Genomic DNA, 21246 nt, shown 5'->3' with positions numbered 1-21246 from the left:
AGGAGGAGAAAAGTTCAAAAATCATGTGAGGTTGGGGAGCCTTCCTAGAGAGAGATCCTGATGCTCTTCCCTAACCCACCTTTCAAGCTTGCCCATTCTGTTGGCTACCTAGGCCAGCCAGGCAACTGGGGCTCCAACTGCCAAGGACAGATTTCATTTTTTTCTCCTCACAATTTTGGTGCTCTAGTTATCTTAGGGCCTGAGGTGACTGCCTGGTCCATCTATACTGTACATGTTGGGGTCTTTTGACTGTAATAAACATCGATAGTTTGCCTGTAACAGACAGGCCATTTCTGCAGGCAGGATTGTAGCCTTCATGGCAGCAGGTCAGGAAATGCAAAGGACAGTGTTGTTCTGTACAAATCCTTATTTTATAGCCATTGGTATTGGCTGCATAAACATTTAATGCATGTTTTAGTACAATAATTAATTAAATATTTTGCTTCTATATTATTCATCTATTCTTTCCTTTGGTTTTGCTTTGCTTTTGATGAACATCATGATAAGTGACAATTTAATATTTTTTTTGTTATCCAAAGGGGTGCAAAGGACTCAGTGATGGAGTGTTATGTTGATTGTTTACCTACTGCTCCTCTGGAAGAACTTGAAATGTATTCATTCAAAAACATTATCTCATTCAACTGAAATTTCCTTCTTTTCCTTCCTTTCCTTCCTTCCTTCCTTCCACCACATAACTCAGCCTAATAGGAAAATCTCCCCCCCCCATGGCCTCATTTCAGTAAAAATATAGTAAAAAATAACATCACTGAAGATTTGTTGCATTTATCACAAAAGTGGCTACTTGAGGGCTTAGCTTGGAAAGTCAGGCTGAGGTAGCCCTATTCAGACCTTTTGGGGCCAGGACAGAGCCTGCTGCTGTCACAATTCTACTGTCTTGATTATGTGTGTTGATCTGGGCATGTGATACAACAGAGAGAAACATTTATTTTCCTTGCCTCAAGATCCTATCCTACATCGTCTTCAATATTGTGCCTCCCTCTCCAGGGATTTTTTGCCTGCCCTCCCACCCCAAGTGGGACTTCCCTAACAGGGCCACTGCTCTGAAGATCAGGATGCAACTCTCAAGCATGTAAGTGTGACACTTGAGATGTGAGGAATGCATTTCTCCTCTCACGTTTGTGCGGTCATACTCATAAGCTCCCACACACATCAGCAAATAAGAGCCAGAGACTTTTAGGCAAGTCTGACCTCTAATGTGTATCTTTCAGAAAATACACATTAGAAAATGAATTGTACCATACATACTTGCAGATAAACCCATATGTGGAGAAGCTGACCCTCAAAATTTTTAACCAAAATACCATCAAAAATGCACTTATCTGCAGGTGGTGTGGTTTTCATGGTATTTTGGTTAAAAATTTGTGGATCCACTTCTCCATGGATGGGCTTATCTGCAAGTATACACAGGATATACAGGTACTTTCAAAAAGTTGAGGGAAAAACCTACTGTACATACCCACAGATAAGCCCATCCCCGGATAACCCAAACCTAATTTTTTGGGTGTATTTTGACACCTAAAATTCTCATCTCATCCACGAGTATATACGATAATCATCAGTGTCTCTGAGAAAGCTTGTGTGATACAATTCAGCCAGCCTATCTGTGAATAATTTATGTGGCACAGCACTACTGGGTCAATTGGCATAACCAGGCATGAAGCTTAACATAATTTGAGGACCCAAAAAACAAAGCTACCCCTAAGGCATCTCTACAACCTGTTGGTTGGTTGTAGTCCCAACACATGGAAAGGTCACTAGGCCGTGGAAGGTTTTAGCCATGGCATCTTTCTTTAGACCAGTGTTTCTCAACCTCAGGAACTTTAAGACATGTGGACTGGCTGGAGAATCCTGGGAGTTGAAGTCCACTCATCTTAAAGTTGCTGAGGTTGAGAAACACTGCTTTAGACAGCCACCTTCCTCCATTCCTCACCACATACATACAATACTCACTACTTGATTTGTAAACAGAGCGCATTTGGATCTGACGGCATGGAGAGTATTCAGAGAACTTCTGAAGGTCTCCTGTGGCCAAAAAACAGCTGCCCACGGGAGTCTTGGTGGTCTCTTCGTTACTGTCCATGGCATTCCAATGTTGCAGTGGGGCACAGGCCTGACAGGTTGAAAGGAAGGAGAGGGGATGTTGTAGCACTAACAATCAGTGAGACACAATGAGCCTGTGGTGGAGCAAAAGTTGCCAAACAAAATAATTTCAATGAAATCAGGAAGAGGTACAAATCAAAGACAATGCTAGCAATTGAGCCATTTTGTCAAGTCAAAATCAGACTTGTGATTTGGCACCCCCTAAAAAAGTTACCATGTGTAGTGGTGGGATAGAAGATCCCACCTATGCTTAAGCTTCTATTACACACTTGCACACCCATAGGCGTATGGACCTCTGATTTGTAAAATCTAGACTGTCAATGATTTCCTGAGCAAGGAGTAAGCAAGGAGGTTAAACATATGGAGGGTGGGGACAGGGCCAATGGCCAGATTTTTTTTAGCTTATGCTCTTTGCATTCATTCCTGTTTGACATTAGGAAGTTTTTTTTACTATAGACCAGTGTTTCTCAGCCTTGGCAACTTTAAGATGTCTGGACTTCAACTCCCAGAATTCAACTCCCATTGTAAAGTTGCTAAGGTTGAGAAACACTGCTGTAAACAATAGATAATAGCCCTCCAGATCTTAACTTCAGTTCCTGTCATCTCTCATCACTGCCTTTGCTGGCTGGAGCTGAAAGGAGTTGGAATTCAAAAATATCTGGAGGACCACATGTTGCCCATCCCTCTGAAGATCAAAGGCAAAGGATTTCTCACCTCCAGTTGAAAAACTAGGAATGTATAAATCATATGTGGGTCACAGCTAGAATGAGGAGCCAATTGTATACACACAAAACTCCACTGGGAAATTTCTTATGGCATGCCTCTTGAAAATGAACCAGAGGTGCAGAAAGATATTTAAATGCAGACCTGAACTTAGTGTTCCAAAGTAATCACTGGAGAGGCAAGGCTATTCTAATGGCCAATTCTTGGTTCCTTATCAAATTCCCAGACTTCTTTGTGGGGATCATATCATAATTTCTTGTTAGCAAATTATTCTTATTTTTTTTACTGAGTATGGCACTCAAAAAGCACCTCATATTAAGAAAAATGGCTTTATTTCTTTAAATTGAACTATATTACTAAATGTCAATATTTTCAAAGTTGCCTGTCAAAATTAAAGTTATAAAAGTCAGTGTGTTAAGTTCAAGATCTGAAATCATTTGGCTAAATGTTCAACTTGTGCTGAATTTTATTTCACCAACTTCGGAGTTTCTTGGAGACAGTCAGAAACCAGTACCCACCATGATATTTTGTTTCCAGGTATTTACAGATGCTCCAAACCACTGTTTGGACTTGAAGGTTTTCATGGTAATGAGACCAAGTTTTCTCACTTGATCACCTGGGTAGCAATGGTGGCATGGACAAAATAGAAATGATTAAAGTAAGAAGATAAATACTGCAAGCATCATCCTGCCCCCAAATAATTTTTGAGCCAAGGATTTGTGGTCTTGGACTATCTAAAATTACATCCCCTAATCTGTTGAAGATCAATATGCTGGCACTGGGCAGAGCCAACACTAGTGGTAAGACTTTCCTTTTTTCATTTCTTCTGCAACCTCCCTATCCTGTCTCCAACATCTCCCCCCCCCTTTTTTTTTTTGCATCCTCTTCTCACTCCCTTTTGGCCATCAAGATATCAGTGAAGAAAGTGTTTACTCTAGCCAGAGGTGAGCTGATCATTTGGAAATGGATTTTGAAGTTAGAGCAAAGGCCACATGGGATCTCAGGCCACATGTATACAAAAAGATAGGATGGCATTCATTCATTCCTCATATCAATTAGGTACCCCAAAACTCTTCCTATTGCTCTCAGGCACACCTCAGAACAAGATTCAGCCCACTCTTACTCATTCTTTTCAGTTATTATTTTGCACTCAATTAGCTTGTGAGCCTGTTAAGGACAGACATATTGTCCTCACTCACTCATACACACACACACACACACACACACACACTCAACTGGTACATCCCCTACTTCAAATAGTTTCCTCCTCCATCTTCCCATTTTCTGATGGTGGTAACAACTGCTTGCATACAATATTGTTTTGCGCACCAGATTGTGGGCAGTCACTCACCTTTGGTATCAAACTCAATGGGGATGCAGTTATTGCCATTAAGTTTCCAAGGGCACAAATAGACAGAACCTGCTTCTATCACACCAGGCTGTGATGTGTTGGCCCGAGGGGCCCCCACCACTATGTTCACACTAGAGAAAAAAAGAGGGTTAGTGTCTAGATAGACAAGACCATCTCTTACAAGACGCAAAATCTGGATGGATTTTTGTGGCAGCAGGAAGGATCATCACTTCTGCATTTGTTTGGATATTATATTAAACTCTTGTTAAGTTTGCAATGTATTTTCCTATAGAAAAAGGAGAAGATTAATCAAGGATGGTATATTATTCATTTAAAAGACTCTGTTGTCAAGATGCATTTGGACATGATGTTGTAAAACATGCAAGATGGGTTGAAATAAGAATTCGATAGATGTGACTCTCCTTTTAAACTAAAATGTATATGCCTTTGCAGACAACTGCATTATGGTCTTTGCTTCCAATCTGTCTTCATCAGACTCCTTCTATAAGGAGGAGTAAGTAATCTTCCAAGCTAGATTCAGGAGTATTTGGTTCTGTGAACTGCTCCTTTATGTGATGAGTCATCTGGACTCTCGGGTCACTCACTGGTATTTCACACTAAGCCAGGAGTATCCCTGTGGTGGCCAGTGACATAGAACTTTAGGGGGGGGCAGTGGGTGGAGTAATTGCCCAAAGTGTGTGCAGAACCTTGCCATACAATAGAATGGGACTGACATTTTTCATTTCTATTCCATCAGGTTTTAGGATGGGGCAGAGTTTATGATTATGATTAAAAGACTATGGTTACAGCTCTCATGTGTTTCCAGTTTTCAGCCCTTGCACCACCAATACTTAATGAAGTAGTTGGAAGATGTTTTAGGACGGCAGCGAAAGAAGTGCAGAGTTAACGTCTATTGACTCCTGTACTGGATATAATTTATTGAATAAAACAGGTTTGCCCAATAAGATTTACAAGGTACAGTGGTTAGATTCTTGCTGGATTCTTATATCATGCTATAACAATAGCCAACAAGCTACATTATGGTCTAACTCAGTGTGGGAATGCAGTCTTAGAATGTTTGATTTTACAAAGGGTCATTCTCTGTTTGAAGAGCTATCTGGTCAAAATCCTCCAAAAAAGTCAAGAATTTCCAGAAGGCAGTATAAAGGCCTTGAACTGGCTTAGCATCTGTACAACAGACTAAGAACTTCCATCTCATTAGAAATACATCTTTCACCCAGTAACTATAATGCTTCTGAAAAGTTGGAAACTTAATATGTTCTGATCCAATCTTATATATGTCTGCTTTGTTTTTGATACTTGTTTCAAGATATGGGTTCATAAGACTAAAGCTGTGCTTTTCAGTTAAGTGTTCATTCTTAGTATCATTGCATACATATATGCCTTCCCTAAAAATAACCACATTGTATTCTATGTGACAAAAAGTATGTAGGCTGCATAGTAAAATATTTGGGGTTGCGCTTTTCAATTAATGCTCTCTTTAGTTTTAGATCTGAATTTGTTGTAATTATTAGAACTAGAAGACAGAACCATGGTTGTGAATCATGCAGAAGGATCTTAAGAACAATTCCTATTCAGAATATTTGATTCATATTTTAGAATAATCTAAAAGCTGGAAAAAGGTGCACATCGCTGTGCCACCTACAGTTAGATTAACATAACTACAATTATCCCAGCAATGTTGTCAGCATGACTAGACAACTGCGGACTCTCTGATCATATGATGCTGGTTGATTTATCCCTTTTTAAAACCAAGAGTTTGATTATTTGGATTTCTTTGCATTAGCATCCATTTTGGTTGGACCTAACTTTATCTTAGACAATTACAAGTATGGCATGAGTGCTGACTTTTAAAAGTATGTTTATTGCATTTGATGTTTGCTTTCTCTTTTTCCACTGGGAAGTTCAACTGCAATAGCATCACAAAAACAAATCATTATAAATGATGATGGTCAAATATGGATCATCTTTCTCTGCTCTAGACAAGTGAAGGGAACAAGGGAAGTATGCATTGCATGTGTAACAGGGAGGAGTTTTGCTGCAATTAAATCAGTAAATTAACCAGAAAGTTGATATTCTTCTCTAGTGAAGATTCTGTGGCAGAAAGGGTTCCCTTGGAAATCTTTGGGGGAACAATAATCTTTTGGAGAGTGGACACCTCACACAATGCTTAGGTTGTACGTCTGTATAAATGATAGATGCATAGCATCTGGCCCTCCAGGTGTTACAAAACTACATCTCCCAGCATTTCCCACTTTGGGCTGTGCTGACTGGAGTTGCTTGGTGATCACTGGTCTGAAAGTAGGTTGCACTGGCAGCATCATAAATCGTATAATATTAAGATCAGTTCTTTGGAACAGGTAACAGGAATCAACTCCCCAATCACTTCTAGGAGACAAGTTATACGCAAGGAAGGATCTGTGTCATAATCAAGGTAAGTGGGATCCTCCTGCCCATACACTAAACTCAAGTCAAGAGCCACCCTCAGCCTTTGAATAATGCTGGAAAAAATTAGGAAAGCAGGAACAGGCAGAGGATAGAAAATCTAACTCAGCCTCCCCCAACCTGGCATACTCCAGCTATATTGGCCCTGTAATTCCCAAATCCAATATATCTAGAGAACCCTATAGAATGTTATAACATTAGGAGTTATACAGAAAGATGAAAATGGAGATTGGTGACTTGGCTAACACGTCTATTAGCCACCAATGGAGATATTAACCTGGTTCATAGAGAACACTAAGCCATAATATAGTATGTTGGCTTTTGGCTTAGTGTTCATGCCAATCAGAGAATTATGGGTTGTTAGGGAACCATGGATAAAAGTTATAGCTGAGCTTTATGGGTGAATTAGGTCAGGGATTTTCAAAAATTTTCTGTGGAATGTGTCATTTAAAAAAAAATCCCCCACACCCCTGATCAATAGGCAACACTCTAGTGATGGAAAATTAGCTGTGTTCAAATGATTTTCTTCCCCTTAATCTCTCATGGATCCCTACCAAGTTCTCATGGAATCCTGAGGTTCTGGGGAACAGTTTGAAAAACCTGAACTAGGCCATCTGATCATGAATGCCAGTAACCACTGTAGCAGCACTTTGTGTTACTACATTCCATTCCAGTGTGTGATGTTACTATATTAACAAAAATACCATTCTATTGGCTTTAACTTTAGCATGCTGTAATCAATTTTGCCCAGTTACAGTTTAAGGATGAATAATCATTTGCATTTCATTCTTCCAAATGTAGTTCTTGATCTGGAAAAGCGCTCTTTTTTCAAGAAACAAATTATATATAGCCACTGGATGTTGAGGATCAGGAAGAGATAGTTACTGTGTTGTATCTCCACAGAATTATCGAAACCCTATCCTTGTAAATGCCATCCAGCTTCAATGCATCCTTCCTCCTTGCTCTAGGAAAACCTGTGTTGGGACTGCTGCCTGGGAATTTGTGTGAATTTCTTTAATAATCTTTAAAAAATACATGGTTAGGTTTTAAACTCATATTCAAGATTCAACAAAACACCTTAACATCATCAATGCTCTCTGCTTGGGAACATTTCTGTAGTATCAGGACCACCACTATCAAAAAATAAGTTGTGCTGACCTGTCCCAAGAAACTGATTGCCTTGTATTCCCTAATTCCTGCTGTTACGTTAACAGTGCCACACTCTACCATTCTCTGCCCGATACGGTCCTACCTTCCTTTGCTGTCCTGGTAGAAATCCAAGGCAAACCCAAAATAGCTTCCAGGAGGCCCAGAATATACAGTGGGGGCATCTGCATGCAAATTGAGGGTCCATCCTCTTTGGCAAAGGTGCAGAAATCCCACCAGGAAGAGCCAGACCATGACAAGCAAAGACCCATGGCCTTTAACAATCTTCTTCATATTTCTTCTTTCCAGGCACTATGCTCTTAATGCTATAACACTAACTCTAACGTGCTCCTAACAACCACAACCATGACACATTTCCTAAACTTCTTCCTCCCCAACAAGCTATCATCAGCTAAAGATAGCAATTTATCAGAGGTCCGGCAGAAGTTTCCCACCAGGACCTCCATGAATATAATGATAAAACAAAGGAATGACAGAAATGCCTGCACCTGAAACAAGCTGAAGGAAGCTCTTATTAAAGTCCAAGAACTGTTGCAAGGGAGCACCAGCAACCCTCCATTGCCATTTTTTTTTGTTAATATACATATTTATGAGCAATGATTTTCATGCATTGATTGGGTAGGATGGGGACTTGTTGAAATAGATAATTGCTAAGGTATCCTGTGACAGTTGGGGAGGGAGGGGAGATGCCTTCAAATCAGTCTTGACTCCTGGCAATTGCCTGGACAAGTCCCTGAAGTTTTCTTGGCAATATTTCAGAAGTGGTTTGCCATTGCCTGCTTCCTAGGGTTGAGAGGATGTGACTGGCCCAAGGTCACCAGCTGGCTTTGTGCCTAAGGCAGGACTAGAACTCAGTCTCCCAGTTTCTAGCCTGATGCTTCACTCCTACACCAAATTGGCTCTCTCCTGTGACAGTTTGCAGCTTTTATATACACACTGCTCCTTTAGCTGATAAAAGAATCTGGGAGAAGAAAACCTTTTCTCATGAAAATAAACTTTTTAAAGAAGGAAAGCAGGTGGTGGTGGGGTGTTGCTAATATTCTGGCCAGGAGGGGAAAAGAGCTGGTAGACTTGATGAGGGGACTTTAGGGAAGGAGACAGATAATGACTGATAATCCAGAATGGATTCTAAGCAGTGTTGGCTGCCAAAGCTTTGTTCCAGGATGGACCCAAGACTGCTGAACTGATCCAGAGGAGTCTGAGGCAAGGAGCCATATGGGATCTGAAGGCCATAGAGAAAGGAAGACGGGCAACCCAGGATGGTAGTGGTGGCTGAAGATAGAAGACTCCATCCTGCCAGCCTGAGATTCATGCCAGTGATGCTTAACCAAGCATACATAAATCAAATCTCCACTTTACTGTTTTACTGCTGCTTCTCAGAAGGGTTTCAGGAAAGAGTTGGGGAAGTTCAGCGGAGACAACTTTTAAGTGTCTTAGGTAGCACCACTTGCATTGCTGAAAGCAACACTTCTCTTGTTTCCACTCAAATAGAAGAAAAAAAAAAATCACCAGAAAGATTTTACTATGCTTTTGTGGGATCATTTCCCGTGAATTCACAAAGCCCTTGTGACATATTTTCTAACTCTAATACATGGTGATTCTATCAGCAGGTAGGTTTGATGCTATCTACCAGGAAAAATTATTCCAAATAAGTTGCAGATATTGCTAAGAATTTACAATCTTCCCCCTCTACAGGCCTCCCTGCCCCCCCCCCCGCCCCCATGATAGATAGCAGATGCTGGGTTTCTGTTTGTTTTCAATAGATCCTTATGCCAGATGCTAAGAAGGAATACGTTCCATCCTTATAAATACACCTTTTCTCCCCAAAATGCTCATGACGTGATACTTAGTGAAAGCGCGTAACTGGTGATCCATGCACCAGTTACGTCCTTTCCTGGATCGGGAGGCCCTTCAAACAGTCACTCACACCCTTGTTATCTCTCATATAGACTATTGCAATGCACTCTACATGGGGCTACCCTTGAAGACTATCTGGAAGCTTCAGCTGGTCCAGAATGCAGCTGCGTGAGCTGGTTTTGATGCCCCCAGAAGGGCACATGTAACACCACTGCTGCGCGAGCTGCATTGGGTACCAGTTTGCTTCCGGGTCCAATTCAAGGTGTTGGTTATCACCTTTAAAGCTCTACATGGCATGGGGCCAGGTTACCTGAGGGACCTCCTCTTCCCCATTACATCAGCCCGCCCCACCCGATTGTGCAGAGGGCATGCTGCGGACCCCGTCTCTAAGACAACTTCGTTTGGCGGGGTCCAGGAAGCAGGACTTCTCTGCAGTAGCTCCCGCCCTGTGGAACATGCTGCCCCCGGAGGTGAAATTGGCCCCATCGCTCCTGGCCTTTTGGAGGAGTCTGAAGACCTGGTTCTGCCACCTCGCTTGGGGCAGAGAGGGGAATAGATCTACATGGGGATGGCTGCTATAGACCACTCCTCCCACACTTGGAGTGTTTTAGATTCTTTCACCACTTGGACTTTATTTTTTACTCCTCTTTGTATTATTTATTATTGTAATTTTATATTGTGTATTTTATTCATTGTATGATTGTTTTAATTGATTACTGTAAACCGCCCAGAGTCCCCCGAAGGGAAGAGATGGGCAGGGACAAATTGAATAAATAAATAAAATAAAAATAAAATAAATTATCACAAGATATTAGCGATTCACTAGGAGGGCTTTTTTTTTAAAATCATCAGCCAGCCTCCATCCATTTCCTCCCTGAGGAAAGAACATGGACTAAGTCATCAACTTTCAGGAAACATCATTATGTCAGCACCCAGCATCCTTCATAGTTATCATAGTTAAAAATTGTGGAATCTTTTCTTAGTTATTCACTGGGTTTATATGCTGTTCCAATCAAATAATAAGGGATATAAAACAAAAAGACACTTTTAAAAAACATTAATATTTAAGTGAGGAGTTTGTAATTTATTTCCTGAGACGAACACCACCAGCCTTGCCACTAAACAGTTCTTAATTGCCTTCCCTGCAACCAATTTTCTTTTGGTCAGGCACTGGTCCCTTTCAAGCAATTTCCTACCAATTTTATAGGCTAGAAATACATCGTGTTTAAATAAAAGCTTAGATGCTGCTACTGAATTCTACACCTTAAGAGTAAATTTGAAAGACACACAGCAGCAGATATAACTGTGACTGTCACTTGGCACACGACTTGCATGCATGAGACCAAGGTCATTTCAATATGTCAAAATTATTGGGTCACTACAAACTTCTAACAAAATGACATTTGAAGTCTACCTACAGCAATTCCAAATTATGTATCAAGTTACGCGGTGGCGCTGCGGGTTAAACCGCTGAGCTGCCGATCGGAAGGTCGGCGGTTCGAAACCGCGCGGCGGGGTGAGCTCCGGTTGCTTGTCCCAGCTCCTGCTCACCTAGCAGTTCGAAAACATGCAAATGTGAGTAGATCAATAGGTACCGCTTCGGCGGGAAGGTAACGGCGTTCCGTGTCGTCATGCTGGCCACATGACCCGGAAGTGTCTATGACAACGCCAGCTCTAAGGCTTAGAAACGGAGATGAGCACCACCCCCTAGAGTCGGACACGACTGGACTTTACGTCGAGGGAAACCTTTACCTTTACTAGGCAGAGGAAGGTTGACACCTGATGTCTTGTACTTTGGGGCGAAAAATAGCAAGAATAGTAACAATAAAGATAAATGCAGCTTCTCTGCTGTATCTTCAATTGAACATCACTAGAATCCCAAGGCACATTTATTGACAAGAATAACATCCACCCTCCTGTTTTTGTTTTGCGTTGCTGGAAAATTGACAATCTGAATAATTCATTTAATTCACTTGAACTGGTTCTAAAAGTGAGTTAATGCTCAGCCTCGGTTTTCTGATGAATTTATTTTAATTCTGTATTATTGATATTAAAAAATACTATATAAATTAATATGCTGTTTTTCAAGTTACTAAAACAACGAAATCTTGTCAGTGCTCACTTAGGATGCAGTCTTCAATTGTAATTGTGTTTCATGTACAAAGACTGCAGATGGAACCAAATTTAGGTGCACCAGCTCAACTTCAAGGACACCAGTTGAAATGAGTACAAATCATATGAAATGACTATAAATTGTTACGTATTCAGATGCTGTAATGAAAATAAGAAACTGAAAAATTATTTTTAAGTAAAGTTTGCAATATATATGCCTTTTGTGCCTATATATAGTGTGTGTGTGTGTGTGTGTAAATAACCTTTAACAAGTCAATAAAATAAGTAGAATAATAGATCTGGCATACCATGACAGCCTTTACTGACAAGAATCAAAACAGTCTAGGCTGTGCAGTCTTTAAAAGTAAGGTCTTTGCTGTGCAACATGTGACATAAGGAGGTGATCATAAAGAGCTCTGAGATAGGATTTTAATTTGAAAATCAGTTTTCAAAGTCTGTATCAGTTGACAAGAGTTCCTCTGAACACACAAAATGACCCCTCTCCCATCAGGGACTATGGCTGTTAGATTTGCAGGACAAAAAAAATCTACAAAATGGACTACGCAGCCTTATCTCTCAGGATGAGAGCAGTAAGGTTTCCGGCTTTGCACATACGAATTGGGCCTTGTTATCAACGCAGTGCAGTTGCTTCACCATGCCAGGAGAAACCAGCATAGGCCTTATCAAAAAGCCAGTATACTGACTAGTGGGCATCTTTAAAAAGTATTATCAAACGTGAAATTCTTCTGCACCAGCGCTACTGATCTTGACAGCCCCCAATTCTTTTTCCTTTACATCTAAATAGAGGAAGCATCAGAAATGCTGCACAAAAGATAGCAATGTCTTTTACATGGGCCAATTTGTTGAAGCTTGTTCTAAACAAGTATCAGTGCTATGGACACTAATTTTATTCTTAACGCTGGTATCGAGTCTGACTTGGATGGGCCTGAAATTCCTTAATAAGCCCAAGTTGACTGCTTGTTGGTACTCACTGATCTAGGTTTGATGGTGCAGGCCTGTAGTGATTCTACTGACATGGAGCGCTCTCTACAAATAAGCGTAGCCACCCCCCCTTCTGGATAATTGTACTTATATGAGTTCATTGTGATAATAGCGCCTGGGGACACTCACACATCTCCACATATTTTCTTAGCACCTGCCGTGTCCCATCTGCTTTTTAACATTAAAATACACACCCACACCCACAGGGAGGCTGGTATCCTTCAAAGCAAAGCAAAAGCACTTTTATTTCAAGAACACCTCTATCCACAGATGGAAGCCATAACGCTTCTTAAAAATGATGGCTGGTTACAACCTAGTACTTTGCCTAGAAATATGTCCTCATGCCAAAAAGTGACAGAGGCAAGAAAAGTTAAGTGGACTAGGAGGGGATGACACGTACCAATCTGATCTATTTACAACTAGCATCTCTCTAAGAGCATCCACTTAGTAAATAGGGAAGCCTTCCACCAGCCGTTTTTTAAAACAAGTATCTCAGGGCATAATTTTCAAAATCCAGTGTGTTACTTCAAAAGGATCAGGGAACCCTGCTGTAATCAGAACAGTGCTCTGTATATAGAACTGCACTCGAGTAATGTTGATACGAATTACTCAGTTGCTAACTTGGACAGGAACCAGATGATCTCACTTGTCCTCAACAGCTGCAATGGGCTTCTGGACTGTTTACAGGTATGGATGCTTAAACCCTTACACAGCTTAAAAATTGAGTCCCTGAAATACCCCCCCCCCCACTATGCTGGTCTCTATTCTTCAGAGACTGACCTTTCTGGTAACATCTGTCACCAGATGTTACTAGGCTTTAGCAGCTTTTCCACAATCTCCCCAATTCCCACTCATGTGTTTTCTGTAGGGGGATGGAGACACTAATCTTATTCATTGCCTCAAGCTACTAAGTCTTTGGGTAGACCTGAGTGTTTACTCTAGACTGAAAATGCAAGAGATGGTAACCAAGAAAGAGAACCTTCTAATCTTCCCTTTTCCAAATTTCTCCATGCTTTTAAAAAAGAAGTTACATTTGTATAGTCAGTATATTGGAACACTGATGTGTGAATGGTATCTTGTACTCCAGTATTTTTATAAGTTGCATTTCACATGCTTCAAAATATCAGAAAGAACTTTATTGCATGTGCAGTATACAATGTTTGCCCTGGCTTAGAATAACCATATGTAATATACGGAGCCAGGTTTATAGAATTTTTATTTGGTAAGACCTATTTAAAAAGCAAGCATGATGAGAACTAGCAACTTGAATCTGCTCCTTCAGGAAACAAGAACATACACACTTTCCCCCAAAGCTACTAGTTTATTAGAAAGTTTATTTTCCTCATTTTTACAGCATGTATGTATATTTTTTATTTATATATTTTATATATATATATATATATATATATATATATATATATATATATATAATGTGACAAAGTTTAATATAGCCTGCTGATACTGAAGTAATAGTGTGTTCTTTGTTGGAACAGTTCTTGCAGAAGTCCAGTCTCCTCTTGTGCCCCACTGGAATGCTGGATCTTGGGTCTTAATCTCATGGAAATGAAGCACTCAGTAATTACAGTAATACTGTTTTACTAGTTCAGTATCTAAGCAACTAGAAACCAAGCCCCTTGGTCAGAGCATTTTCCAGTGCTATATCCCCCCCGCCCCCCCGGCAAAGTGTAAGGAAGCCTAGAGCCTGAAAGATTCAGAATAGCAAGTAACAGTGGTTATATCTGAAGTTTTGGAGTGGAGGCCATTTTCCATGATCAACACTAGCAGTAGTTGGAGTTAGGTCATAAATAGCCATGGCTTTACAGAAAGCTCGTTTTCTTTTGTAGCCTTCTTCTTCCCCACCAGAGATCATGAATTTAGATGGAAGCTGTGGGAATGGTAACAAAATTATTCTGCCTCTCCTAAGGCAGACATCCCCTCCATCAGAAGGAACACCTGTGAAGTCAGGCAACCTATCATTCTGGAAGGAATCCAGATAAAAGCACACCACTCAGAACCTTGCCAAAGCATATGAAGGCACACATTTAAAAAACAGCCTTAACATAAACACAAGTGCGCGTGCACACACACCCTTCTATAAAGAAGCTATGTTGCTGCAAAGACTTAACTCTGAGTCCCAAGAAAAATTATTAGGCTTTGAGAGTTTTCTGTGGGACACACCTTTTCTTCTGCCTGGAAAGTCAACTGGACTTTCTGCTCTGCCCCACCAGTGGGCTGCTTCTCTCCAACTAGCAGCCTGGCTTCTGACAAGAGGAGGCAGTGAAGACCGTGGTATCAGGCTGGCTTTCTTTTTACAGATGTTCCAAGATATGTCACTACACACGATGGAATTCATTAGCTATGGTACAAAAGGGTCCATATCGCTGCTCCTTACTTTATTCCAAACCTTGTCACATTTTCTCTTGTAAAATGAAACGCCTCTAATTTTTTCCATCGCGTGGTACCTAAGAAAACAAAACTGAGCTTGAATATACATGCTTGAAGTCTTCTTGTGCCTTTGCCACAATGAGAAGCTCTGAACCTTTGATGCAAGCTTTCTTTCCAACTACATCAAAATGTATAGATAACCCAAACAACCTGAACAAGTACCACTCAAAGAGCGAGCTATAAAAAATGTTATTGCAGTATACTATCATTATGGAACATTTGTCAGAAGAGCTACAAAAAGCAGCATTGACATGTACAGAGTTCAGTGCAATTTTTAAAAACCTTTTCTCTTCCGAAAAAATCATAAGTTAATAAGGAACCACCAAATATTACAGAGGACAGAGTACAAGTCATGTTCTGGATGTTCCCAGGATTCCAGTACAACATATTGCTTCAAAGACTGATAAAGGAATTACTTTCTCTTCCCTTGCGGCAGTGGCACAGGGAGGATGGCAGGGCCAGGCTTGCTTGAGAAGGAAGCTTGCTGTTTGCGATGATCAGCAGCAGCTTGTTGAGAATGGTGCTTGGTTGGGTGGAGGGAGGAACAAAGGAATGGGCCAGATGTTGACCATCTCTTGGCTCTTTTGCTTAAAGTTTTAAGCTTTAAAGTGGACTCAAATAAATAGCAAATAAGGAAGGCAAATAATTTAGATATTACTCACTCAGCGTTTCAGAGTGGAGAGAAAACAATTTAAAAACACAAGCATCAGCAATTAAGAGGGGCATAACCGCTAAAGAACTTCACATTCATATAGATGTAAATCACCTTCCTGGGTGCACAGGACCCTGAAAATACTAACAAGCAGATCTCCAGCAACGTTTTCCCCCTTTCCGCAGATATGATACATTCAGTTCCCCTTTCCATGCCCAGTTCTCCCATTTTGCTATTCTCAGGCGGTGTCAGTCATGGCCTTCAAACAGTCTGTACAAAACACCAGTGCACACAGAGACATATGCCCCTGTCCTCTCCCAAAAAGAGGCCACATCTTTCCCACTTCTTCATGTGCCATGACTGGGAGGGTGCTGCAAATCCTGCCCTGAGAAAATGGGGTGCAGAAGGGGATGGAGGTGTAATGCTGTGGCAGCAGCTGTTGCTGGTCGTGGTGCTAAGAGAGTTGGGTAGAGGGCAGCATGCGGGACAGGATGAAAAGTGAAAGGACCTGGGTGGATGGCAGAAGCGGGGATGATATGGATGGGGTGGCTGGCCAGGAATGTAGCAGGGTGCCCAGGGATGATTGAGTGAGTTAAGTGGGACAATGAGATGGGGGTCAAATGGGGCTGGGGAATATGATGCACTTGAGCAAGAGGCTGGGGGTGAGGGTGAGGGTGGATTCCAATGGCTGCGGCTGCTGCTGCTGCATGATGCTGCAGGATGGCATGCTGCACAGTGGTAATGGAGGTGGCTGCAGCTGCTGCAGGCTGTTGGATGTGGATGGGCTGCAAGGCAGGGGCTGTGGCGGGAGCTAGGGCAGCTGAGGCTGGAAAGGCCTTGACCTGCTTGGCAAGGAGCTGTTGCTGAATGTGCTGCTGAGCTGCTTGTTGGAGCTTGCTATATTTCTCCATCTCTTCTGGGGTGAAGGTGATGGGCTGGCTCTCCAGAGGTGCCAGAGAAGAGTCCTCAGTGCCCTCAGGCTCCCCACTGATGCTGGGCTCCCCACCCTGTGCTACATAGCTAGGGAAATGCTCGACATCTGGGACTAAAGGTACCATCCTTCCTTCTATAGAGACAGGCTGGCTCCCGTTGTCAAGAGGCTCTAAAGCTTCACTTTCATTGGGATCAGGGAGGAAGTTGTGTGGCACAACCAGGTCACCAGATCCATACCGCTCTGGGAGCACTGGGGGCTCAAGAGGAACAGGAGCCAGCTTTGCGGCCACTTCTTCTGGGTTCTGATCACCTAAAACACTGTCCGGTATTCCAGTCACCAGGGCTTCTTCCACCTGAGGCTGGCTTGCTGAAACGGTGTCCCCGCTCTCATGAGTTGCTTCATCCAGCTCTGGTAGTTCCAGTTCTCCTCCTCTTTCTAAACCAGACTCCTCACACGGCTTGGTGCTTGGCTTTCTAACTGCAGGAAGTTTTCCAATTAATGGAAGAACAGGCTTATTGCCTAACGAGGGAGGAAGCTTCGGGCCAAAATAGCCCTGTGGTGGATCTTTCAGCTTAATCCCAACCTTGTGAGGTCCTGCAATGGAATCATCATTGCTGCTAGATTTCTTCTCTACTTTTCTACACTGGATTTTTTCCAGAAGGAGTTTAGCTGTGGCAGAATTCTTCTCCTCAGAGTTACAGTTGGTCCCAAAGTTAGAACCACTGCTATTCTGAGAGAGACTGGAGGCTCCTGTAGCTTCATCTCCTCTTGCTTCTTCCTTTCTTGCAGACCCTTCACCTTGTCTGGCTTTGAAATAATGAGGAGACTGCGAGCGGTAGATCTTGGACCGGATGAAATCACGTCGGCCAGATCTTCTCTCCCCAGGGCTTTCATGACCACGGGACCCCTTCCGCGAGAGAGATCTCTGTGAAAGGCTTCTCGTGCTCCGACTGCGCTCCCGGCTGTAGCTTCTACTCCGTTTCCAGCTATGTCCTGTTCGGCTCCGGCTCCGCCGCTTACTTCGACTGTGGCTACAGCTACTGCTGCGCGTCCTTCCTCGACTTCTAGTCCTTGACCTCCCTCTGGTGTGTGTTCGACTTCTGCTCCTGCTCCGGGACCTGCTTCTGCTCAGACTGTAGTCATCTTCGGAGGAGGAGTACTTGCGCCTCTTGGACCTGCGCTTGGAACTGGCATAATCCGAATCATCCTCTGAGTCATGGGAGTGCTTAGTACGACTTCGTGACCGGTCACTGTAATCACTATAGCTGTCTTCCGAGTAGCTACGTCGCCGGCTGTACCGACTATTGTCAGAGGAAGCATATGAAGTTGATGAATAGGATCTCTGAGATGATCTTCTTGAGGAGTGTCTATGTCCTGACCGGGAGCGGCTTCGTGAACAGTCACTGCCAGAGTCATAATCGTCGCTATACTGTGATGCTGACTTCTGTCTGAAGTGCTTGTGGCAGGAGGAATCTCCATCACTCTCATAGCCACCACTGCTCTGTTGGCCTCGATGACTGGGGTGAGCTGAAGTGGAGGTGGAAGGTCGCCTTTTGCTTGCAGACAAATTCTGCTGCAAGTCCCCCTTGATTTTTTTGTTGCCATGGTCTTGGGAAGAGGTTCCACTGTCCTCTTTCTTACTGCTTTCTTCAGTAGAAAGAGACTTCCTCTGAGAGTCTTGCACACACCACTTTCTTTTTTTAGAATAGCCGGCATTATCAGTCCTTTGCATCCGTTCAGCCTCAGTGGGAAAAGAAGCCTTGTTCTTTTTGTGCTTGTGTTTCTTCTGTTTCTTGGATTTATCTTCTGCTAAGTCCCCTTCTCTGCTTTTCTCCTCTGCCTCACATTTGCGCCTGTGTTTGCGTTTTGTGGATTTTTTGTGCTTCTTCTTCTTTTTGTGTTTGTGAGACTTCCCCGTTTTGTCCTTGCGACTAATAAGATTGCCTTTGCTGCTGTCTTCCAGACTTTCACTTTTGCCAGTTCTTATAGGGCTGACTTCCTGCTTGCCACATACTACCAAGGACTTGCTTTCTGGCACTGCAGTTGAACTGCCAGCTAGAAGGTCCATCTCTTTGCTCTTGCTTGCATCGCTATTTTCGGCAGACTGTATTTTCTCCTTAGAAAGGTTTACTGCACCTTTCTGTTTTTCTGTTCCTTTCATTTTAGTGTCTTTGTTACGAGACAGCTTAAAGTCAAAATATAAGGGATTGCAGCTGTATGACACAGAAGGTTCTGCTCTGGTGAAGATCAGCAATTCTGAAGGCCACTGGAGGGTGGTGCTCTCATCCTTACTCAGAACAGGGAAGAAGGGCCCTGTTAAATGTTTAGGCCCATCTGTGATTTCTTTACTAGTTTCTGTGGGCTGGGGAATCTCTTTAATGACATCTGAGTCTACAGAATCGTTTCCCTTAAGTTGTTTTCCTTCTTGCTTGCCTGCTTCCTCCAAAATGTCCTCATCTTCCATTTTGTTGTTTTGGTTGGCAGGACTCTGCTCCTTCTGATGGATCACACATTCTACTGCTGTCTCCTTCTCGTCACTTTTCGCCACTTTGAGTTTGGGGGAATTGCTTTGTTTCCTTTCACAGACTATTTTTTTGCTTGCAGCTTCTGCTTCTACTTGGTCCGTTGCCTTCATAAACAACAAAAACTGGAAGTTGGGCTTCACCTTACAATGTGCTGGAGGAATGTAGTGATAATACTCTGGTTCTACTGCCACTGGCCCATCATCCCGTTCCATCTTTTTTACCTTTGATAATGTATCTTTCTCATGTGATTGCTCCTCTTCATCTCCCTTGCTGTCAGGGCTGTCTGTCCCCTCAATTTCCACAATTTTTCCCAAAGTTCCAGAATCTGGATGGGCTCTTTCATCAGTTTTGACTTCATCATCAGGAGAACTGGATTCATCCACATGGTCTTTGAATACTGAGGCAATTGATTCTAGCTTTACAGGGGCCTTCTTGGCAAATGAGAAAGACACACCTGTCTTGTTAATTCCCAGGCCGACAGCTTGTGATATCTGGACAGGAACCTGACTAAGTCCAGTACTGCTACTGAGTTGCCCACTGCCATAAGTTATACCCTTATCCACGGTAATATTGGTAGCTTGCCCAGAAGCTGGTGAGGAGGAAGAGCAACTACCAGGAAATGTTGAATCCACATCATCCTCTCCTCCTTCTTCATCTACTGCCACTGTAGTGGTCCTAAACATTGGCCCACTTCCTGGAGCACTGGAAGACAGGGAAGAGGGAAAAGCAGACAAAGAAATAATAGTTAGAACATATGAGTGTTCTAACATTTCCACCTTAATGTTACACTCAAAACCTTACTCCATGCATATGCAATCTCTTGTTACCTTTTATGGAATTGCTCTGCAAGCTATGAATATATTCAGTAACCATTGCTTTGAAATCTCTTTCCCTATGGAATATGTTTAACAAGTAGCTCTTGCAAGCACTATGGAATAGTTATTGTGCTCTAAAGCACACACTTATGAGAAGGTGAATTAACTCAGCATAAAGTTTAAACTAGATGTATACTATTCTAGCCTTCAGAATCAAGGATAAAACCTCAAGAAAATGACTGGGAACCAAAGTACACACAGTTCTGATGCATACATGGAACTTGGTATGAATAGATGCCCCACTTATTTCAGGCTTAGGACCTTTTCCATTAAAAATACTACAATTGTTGGCTTTAACAATTCCAATTCCTTCCTGTACTCCTATCACACCCTGTATTTTTTAAAAATTATCCCAGATAGGTCAGGGAGGGGAGGTGGGCATTCCCGTTTTGAGGAGATGACAGATTACGGTTTTGGTCTACAAAGGTCTAAGCAGCAACACTTTATTCTGTCTCCAGTGTATGACTTGTAGTAATTGCATATTTAGTTACAAGTTAGTCTAACCTGCATTTTGAAACAAAACTGCCTTTCATTTTGCCAACAGATCAGCAATGTGCAAATTCTGTCAGCTCGAAGGCTATACCAGGCTTTGCAAGGAATATCAAGGACCACAGTAAAAAACTGGAAGGGCCCAGGAAGGATGGCAGGCAACTTGAGGGTTTTTAAGGAACAAAATGGGCACCTTAAGCCAAAAGCTCTATTTAAAAAAAAAAAAAAAGCCCAACATTTTGGTCAAACTCTGGACAGACTCTAGGTTTAAATATTTTGCATCCTTGTAGTAGGTCATAATTTACCATTCAGCCTGCTTCCTCTGCTCAGCCAGCTCATGTAAACGTCGAAGGGCTTTCTCCTGCTTCCTCTCATCTTTCCGGGATCTTGAAGAAACGTTGCGAGCAAATTCTCTTTGTTTGAGATCTTTTAATCTCTGTGCAAAATAAGAGAAGAAAATAATGATATAATTTAGGGAGGGGAAAGCAGACAATTCTTTAAAATACATCAGATATAATTACAAGCAG

The 21246-nt window shown here is 42.2% G+C and overlaps 2 protein-coding genes across 7 annotated transcripts in view; both read right to left on the bottom strand.

The window, feature by feature from the left end:
- ITGA2B (integrin subunit alpha 2b) overlaps window positions 1–8110 on the bottom strand; it is a 42431-nt gene extending 34321 nt beyond the window's left edge. For both annotated transcript variants that reach the window (XM_063300531.1, XM_063300532.1), the window contains exons 1-4: window positions 7914–8110; window positions 4196–4326; window positions 3363–3460; window positions 1972–2131 (exon numbers count right to left, since the gene is read on the bottom strand). In XM_063300531.1, coding sequence (XP_063156601.1) covers window positions 1972–2131; window positions 3363–3460; window positions 4196–4326; window positions 7914–8101 — 577 coding nt within the window. In that variant the 5' untranslated portion in view covers window positions 8102–8110. The remainder of the gene's footprint in view (window positions 1–1971; window positions 2132–3362; window positions 3461–4195; window positions 4327–7913) is intronic.
- Window positions 8111–14476: 6366 nt separating this feature from the next.
- GPATCH8 (G-patch domain containing 8) overlaps window positions 14477–21246 on the bottom strand; it is a 79128-nt gene continuing 72358 nt past the window's right edge. For all 5 annotated transcript variants that reach the window (XM_063300526.1, XM_063300528.1, XM_063300527.1 and 2 more), the window contains 2 exons: window positions 21025–21155; window positions 14477–20057 (listed from right to left, as the gene is read on the bottom strand). In XM_063300526.1, the coding sequence (XP_063156596.1) occupies window positions 16244–20057; window positions 21025–21155 (3945 nt within the window). In that variant the 3' untranslated portion in view covers window positions 14477–16243. The remainder of the gene's footprint in view (window positions 20058–21024; window positions 21156–21246) is intronic.

The sequence above is a fragment of the Candoia aspera genome, chromosome 4 (assembly GCF_035149785.1).
Source record: "Candoia aspera isolate rCanAsp1 chromosome 4, rCanAsp1.hap2, whole genome shotgun sequence".
NCBI classification, from domain to species: domain Eukaryota; kingdom Metazoa; phylum Chordata; class Lepidosauria; order Squamata; family Boidae; genus Candoia; species Candoia aspera.
The sequence above is the reverse complement of the archived record's forward strand: the minus strand, read 5'-3'. Positions and strand labels throughout refer to the sequence as shown.